This window comes from Penaeus vannamei, chromosome 41, assembly GCF_042767895.1.
Source record: "Penaeus vannamei isolate JL-2024 chromosome 41, ASM4276789v1, whole genome shotgun sequence".
Lineage (NCBI taxonomy): Eukaryota > Metazoa > Arthropoda > Malacostraca > Decapoda > Penaeidae > Penaeus > Penaeus vannamei.
In genome coordinates this window covers 7,769,058-7,776,312 of record NC_091589.1, presented here as the reverse complement: position 1 = coordinate 7,776,312, position 7,255 = coordinate 7,769,058, and the positions used below count along the sequence as shown (strand labels likewise).

The 7,255-nt window shown below is 34.9% G+C and overlaps 1 protein-coding gene across 5 annotated transcripts in view; it reads right to left on the bottom strand.

Moving 5' to 3' along the window:
* Naxe (NAD(P)HX epimerase) overlaps positions 1-5,773 on the bottom strand; it is an 11,973-nt gene extending 6,200 nt beyond the window's left edge. Inside the window, exons 1-5 of one of the 5 annotated variants that reach the window (XM_027365208.2) lie at positions 5,705-5,773; positions 3,661-3,708; positions 1,828-1,968; positions 1,458-1,639; positions 797-1,023 (exon numbers count right to left, since the gene is read on the bottom strand). In XM_027365208.2, coding sequence (XP_027221009.2) covers positions 797-1,023; positions 1,458-1,639; positions 1,828-1,968; position 3,661 — 551 coding nt within the window. In that variant the 5' untranslated portion in view covers positions 3,662-3,708; positions 5,705-5,773. Of the gene's footprint in view, positions 1-796; positions 1,024-1,457; positions 1,640-1,827; positions 1,969-3,660; positions 3,709-5,195; positions 5,255-5,418; positions 5,492-5,669 lie in introns of those variants that run through there. The other 4 variants (XM_070118216.1, XM_027365209.2, XM_070118215.1 and 1 more) reach the window with 4 other exon arrangements.
* Between the last annotated feature and the right edge of the window lie 1,482 nt (positions 5,774-7,255).

Here is a 7,255-nt window from a genome sequence, read left to right as displayed (position 1 = left end):
TAATAATAATAATAATAATAATAATAATAATAATAATAATAATAATAATAATAATAATAATAATAATAATAATAATAATAATAATAATAATAAGAAGAAGAAGAAGAAGATAAAAAATAAAAAAATGGGAATTTTACATTTTATAGGTTGAATGAATGATCAATAATCATTCTATTCTATGAAGACCTGTATATATTAAGCTACATATACTAAGATGGCAAAAATACATGTCATGTCCACTTCTTGCTTTCTTCTATCTTTCTTTCTTTATTTCTTTTTCTCTTCTTTTTTAGGGGGGTGGGGGATTAATGGTCTTTACACCTAGATGGCTTTACAGGTGCTTAATCACCAAAGAGTTAAATACTAGTTCTTTCTATCTCACCTGTTCATCCATTTCATTGATCTTTGGAAAGATTCACTTTATTTATTACTATTAGTACTGCTAATAATACTTTAATGATCATAATGTCAGCAATGTTAATAACGACATCAATATTAATAGCATTAGAAAATAACATTTTTCCCAAGCACTTAAGGAATACAGAAATGAGGTGAGGTCATGTAAGCCTACTAATTAGCTCTTTTGTGGCTTAGCACTTGTGGAGCCATCTGTGTGCAAACATAATTCACAAGAGAAACTACAGTCGATAGCACATGTACCCAGAGGAAAAAGAGTAAACTATGCTTTGCTTTCAAGACAAATATCACATCAGTATGAAATGAGATATCTGGTAATGCCTTGAGCTAACTTTGTCAACCAAAAATAACTTTTTTAAGCAAGACCCAAAACACACACCTATTTAAACTTTCCATATTTGGCATTTCCTTTATGAAGGCTATGTCATACATCTCACACTGCTTGACAAGGTTGTTAAACAGTGGTTTGTCGGTAGGCTTCGGGTACAGGATTTCGGGAGTGAAGCCCAACAGTCTCAGATGCCGTGCACATACAAGCCCATCACCTCCATTATTCCCAGGTCCTGCACACACCAGCACTCCTTTATCAGGGTCTGGTTTATATTTCTGTGAGTGATAACACACGCAAAATATTAAGGATGAGGAATTTGGGGAACCAACTAAAATTAGAAAACTAAAGAGAGAGAATATTCGATGCAGCAGACATTGTCAAAATGTTAGTTACCAGTATATGATCCTTAGCTTTTGCAAAAGAATTTTACATCTATCCTACTTTCTACATCCTTGCAGACACAAAGAGTGTTGGGAATATATTGGGAATATATATAGGCATAACCATTAGTCATCATCACAACTAAAGACAATTCCACTTATTCTAAATATGAACATAGCCTAAACTCATCTATTTGACAAAGTTGTGAGATGATCTAGGCTTCTTATTCCATATTTCTTTCTGCAATAAGGATCTCATGATTTTTTTTTTTTTTCAAATCAAATACCTACTAAACAGGAAAACACTCTATTCTCCACTAAACACTTACCTCTGCAATTGCATGAGCGCAGCTGAGACCCGCCAGTTCCATCAGCTGATCCACACTGAACTGATACTCATTGAACAACTCCAGATCCACATTAATGGCTTCTTCTTGGTTCAAATGACGTACAGACGACATGTTTCTGATGGTTGTTTTTAGAATGTCGTTCTTCAAGCACTTCTCTTTACCTGTTTTGATCATAAATTATTTATTAGCCTTCTAAAAAAACAAAAACAATAAAGATGTACATATCTTTTCCCCACACAAAGACACACTGTACTTGCGTAAAAACATTTTAAAAAGTTCTTCTCAAAGTACTATAAATATATACTCATATAAGTGCTATTGATATAACTCCTATAGTCTCCTTACTGACCATTTAAAAGAGGATACTGCTGCTGACACTTGCTAGCTAAAATCTGAAGGCTGAGGATGCTCAGGGCAAGGCCCCGTGTTCCTGTCCTTGGACGCAAGACAGAGAGAGATGTCGCACTAGAACGAGCCGTTAATCTCAGCACTGATGGGAAGGAAGAGAACGTAAACCAACAGGTGCTTTACACTATAAAGTTACATTTTCAGTAAACCAATATCTAAATAAACCAATAAACTCAAGGAATGCTATATCTATGTTTGTCCTTGATTGGGTGTACTTTCAATCTGTTACCTAATTAGAATGAAGGTACAGCATGAATGTTGTATTAGAAGTGCAACAATAACATTACACACTGCAAAAAGTTTACTGCTTTCTGACCTAACACAAGTCAATCTTAAGGCTGTTATCTAATTGGAATGACATTAAAGTACGAGTATCGTATTGTGAGCGCAGCGGAGTCATCGTGCATGGCATTCACGGATTATACTGTAGAGATTTTTGAAGTTCAGAAGCATATTGCACATTTAATATTTTCTATAAGAAAGTGACTTATTAGCATTTTTAGTTTATATATTTTTGGCCATTTTATACATTTTTGGCTTAAGCTTTTAACAACTTTGAAGATGTCCAAATGTTGAAATGTGATCAAAATGGGAGAACAAGTCTTCTTTAACATCTCTTCCCCCTAAAAATGGTATATTTCAGATTATTTTGGAAGAAAGATTAAATGCAATCTTCATGGAGCTACCAACTATGGATCATATACTTTTACTAGTCTGTTTCCAGTCCAGTTGACTCCTTATACATGCACTAAAGGATATTTCATAATATATGGGAAAGAGCTTCTTATATAAGTAAGAAAGAAACATGAACAATTTCTTTCATTCTTATAGGATTTTGGATTGCTCAATCACTATATATATAGTTCAGCACATATGGAAACCATAAGCAAATGAAAAATTGAAATGAGAAAAAATGGGTAAAGCCCTATAAGACCATCTTAAACAAATTGTCATTTGTTAACTACTGTCCTCAGAGCAATTTAATTAGATTCACACTTATATAGTGTAGATTCTGCAATTATTCAGTAAAGTTTTCTTGTTTAAACTGAATTTCAGGTCATAGTTTGACATGTGGATACATTTTGACAACGGTAAGAAGGGTTCAGATAGTTGAGGCTTTTAAATTATACCTGAGAAACAGATACACTAATTATTGCTAATCATACCATTGATAATCTATTATATGTACATCTTTAATTAGGATTACTTCTGTTTAGAAAAGTAAGATCATAACAGGCCCCTCAAGTTCTGAAATAGCATACCAGTGTTAATAAAAAAAGGAAAGTTAGCAGCCTCTACAATCTCAAAAATGCTGCAAATTGAACACCAACTAAAAACTGTTTCTAGCCGTTTCTTTTTTTATCTAAATTTCACAGAATTTTGAGAGATCATTTAACCGGGACTTTCATCCGCTTGGCACAGTATCAAGTGATTGCATAGTGGGCTCTACGTCAATGCTTCTTTGTTTGGTTTTGCATAATAACTCAAAATTCTGTCAGCCAACTGAGGCAACCAATATCCTAACAAAACCATAATTAAATGGGTTTCAAGAAATTCAAAGAATCTTGAATTTTAGAACAAAGGGGAAAGAAATATTTTGCCTATTTGCCAGTCAAATATCCTGGCAGCCCAATTTTGAAATGCAACCCTTCACTTAATAAACGCAACACACTTAAAAACTTTAGCGAAAGCTCCAAAAGCTATCTGCTATCATTGATACTTCTTTTCCTCACATAAACACACAAAAACTCCTTAATAAAAACAAGAAATATACTTGCAAGCTCTTCTCCTTCTCCTGTGAGAACTGGATCTTAGGATCTTGCTGTACCCAGAAAAGAAAAAGAAGTTGTGCAATTAATAATAGCTTTCAGTTTGTTATTTAATGTGTATGTGTGTGTGTATGTGTGTATGTGTGTATGTGTGTGTGTGTGTGTGTGTGTGTGTGTGTGTGTGTGTGTGTGTGTGTGTGTGTGTGTGTGTGTGTGTGTGTGTGTGTGTGTGTGTGTGTGTGTGTGTGTGTGTGAGTGAGTGAATATGAGTGAGTGAATATGAGTGAGTGAATATGAGTGAGTGAATATGAGTGAGTGAATGTGAGTGAGTGAATGTGAGTGAGTGAATGTGAGTGAGTGAACGTGAGTGAGTGAATATGAGTGAGTGAATGTGAGTGAGTGAATGTGAGTGAGTGAATGTGAGTGAGTGAATGTGAGTGAGTGAACGTGAGTGAGTGAATGTGAGTAAGTGAATGTGTGAGTGAATGTGAGTGAGTGAATGTGAGTGAGTGAATGTGAGTGAGTGAATGTGAGTGAATGTGTGTGAGTGAATGTGAGTGAGTGAATGTGAGTGAGTGAATGTGAGTGAGGAAATGTGAGTGAATGAGGGAATGTGAGTGAGTGAGGGAATGTGAGTGAGTGAGGGAATGTGAGTGAGTGAGGGAATGTGAGTGAGTGAGGGAATGTGAGTCAGTGAGGGAATGTGAGTGAGTGAGGGAATGTGAGTGAGAGAGAGTGTGTGAAAATGTCATCATCTACTTTTATACTCTAAAGAAATTAATAATCTCAGTTTGGTAACCAGTAGAGCAAATCTGGAGGTTTCATAAATTGAGGCTTTGCTGTGCTTGCAGAAAGACAATGGTTTCTTGGTCAACTTGGTTTAGGTTCAATAATTTCGGGATTTTGAAGTAATTTGGACAGTATGAGTAATATTAAATAGTTCTACTTTATGTCCTGTTCTTATCTTATTACTAAAACACATAGCTCCTGCTTCAATCATATCTAAAAGTAGTCCCGTGTTGGAGCTATAAATTAATGACAGAACTCATTATTTTATTTACATATAATCATTGACCACTTAGGATGAATAGGAACTGACAGACTGGTAGATTTTATGAAACTGTAAGACTACATTTAATCAATGACATTTCTATCACATGTTGAAAATTCAACAGTTCTGTCACGTATAAATAACAACCAATCATATGCTCTAATGTTTCAACCTGCACTTAGAAACTCATGTCATCTCACTCAAGTTATACCATATATGCCAAAATACTTCAAAGTGAGTCTATAATCCCTAGACCTATGTCACTTGTGAGATTTTCTCTTCATATTTATAGAGTCCTTGTATATGGAACTATTCTACTATTTTTCTTACCAGAATATACATCAAAGAAGTTTGATAGCCTTGGCCAAAGTGCCAATGACACTTGATATTGTCTACTTTTGATATGCAACTTATATAACATATAAGCTGTCTGCAATCTGTGACTGACAGAGATGGAAATAGTATCTAAATTATCTGACTAATTATTACCTTGTGTAAGATGTTTGTCTTGTTGCAACAAATTCTCTAACCATTCATATTAAAAAAAATTCTAGTCAACATATAGATAGCTCCCATTCACGCAATAAATTACTGTCTTTCTTGGTTTGACAAGTTTTAACACACCAAATAATATATAAATTTGGTTGGTAATGTCTACCCTAGCTTATTACTTGTGAGGTGACAGTATCTAATTACATGTTGCAGTAATTACCTAATCTATTTAATCTGTTATCGGCTTGCTTCTTTCTTCCCTTCAATCTATGCAACAGTAACACTAAAATAGACACAAGAGTTTTTATTGATACAAATTGGTAGCGAGACTGCGGGAATTTTAAAATAGTTCTCGTTTTGGCTTGTTTTCAGCATAAAAAAGGCCTGTTTTTACCTGAAGTTGAGCCTTCTCAATACTAGTATCATGTCACTATCTCTCTTAATGGATAATCAAGAAAATAAATAGCTTACTTTCACGTAAGAGGCAAAACAATAATTTTTTTCACCTTCACTGCCCCGGTGTCCAGTCTCCTATCATCTAATGTCAACAGAGAAGTTAACGGGCTTAAAATATTTTGCATTGTAAAACATTTTCAATGGGGAAAATTCAATCAATTATTGCTTTGTTGGAGGTCAATAAATCTTGAGGTATTTTGTATGAGTCAGTAGTTATAGGATGAGTTTAAAATGTTGAACCACTGGGTGTGTATTATGAACACACACACACACACGCACACACACACGCGCGCGCGCGCGCGCACGTACAGGGATATAATCAATAAATGTGCAAGTCAGCCAAAGCTTATCCTTAAGTACATACATAAAACTACAAGTAGAGGTATAAGCGCCATCAAAGATAATAATATTGTTTATACTAAGGAGGAGAAAATGTGTAAAATCCTTAATGAGAAATTTCAGTCATTTTTTAGGACCCATACTTGGAAATGGCAAATAACCGTACAGACGTAAAAAACATCAAAAATATTACCCTGACAAAGAATGAAATACAAGATCTGCCAAAGGATTAGACAAGACCAAAGCAAAGGGATCAGATGAGATTTCCAACTAGGTTCTTAGGGATGAGCCGAAGAACTATGCAAAAGTCAGTGAGATCAGGAAAACTACCAAAAAGTCGGAAACTCAGCAGCATTGCACCCTTACATAAGAGCGGCGACAACAAAACCCTCAAAATTATAGACCAGTTTCTCTTAATTATTGTATTTTGTCAGCTGTTACAGTTAGAAAGTGCAATTAGGAAACAATGAGTTGAAGTACTTGAAAAATACGAATATCAAATAAACAATTTGGGCTTAGGGAAGGAAGGTCAAGTGTAGGAAATCTGAAATATTACAAAAAAAAGAAACGGCTGGATGGATTGTGTGTACTTAGACTTGAAAAAGGCTTTTGATAAGGTGTCTCATAGAAGACCATTATGGAAATTAGAACATTGATGGAATGAAAGGCAAATTACTTGAATGGATGACATTTTTTTTTCTTTTAATGAAAGACAGACAAGCACCACAATTTAAGGAAAACACTCGACATGGCGACGAGTAACCAGCGGAGTGCCTCAGGGTTAGGTCTTAGCGCCGATTTTGTTTATTTTCGTCAATGATTTAGGGTCAAACATTAGCCCAGGAAAATTATCTGAATATGTTTGCAAATAACGCGAAAATACAAAAACGGATAATAGACAACGTCTCATGCCAATACCTCGAAAGTGACATCAAGAACTTATTCACGTGGAGTTGTACTTGGTAAATGGAATTCAACACCAACAAATGCCACGTAGTCGGAGAAAGTAAAAAAAATAAATAAATAAATCGTTAACTATTCCATTACAAATTAGGAGACGCGATATCAAACACAGGTGGTAGGGAAAAAGACCTTGGGGTAATCATAAACAGAAACCTAAGCCTAAATGATCATATAAATGAAAAGGACCATAAAATGCTTGGAATGACTGCCAACTTGAGGGGGGTATTCGTTTATGTGGACGGAGATATGGTAAAGATTATTAAAGCCATCACAAGACCTAGCCTAGTTAAAAAGGATAT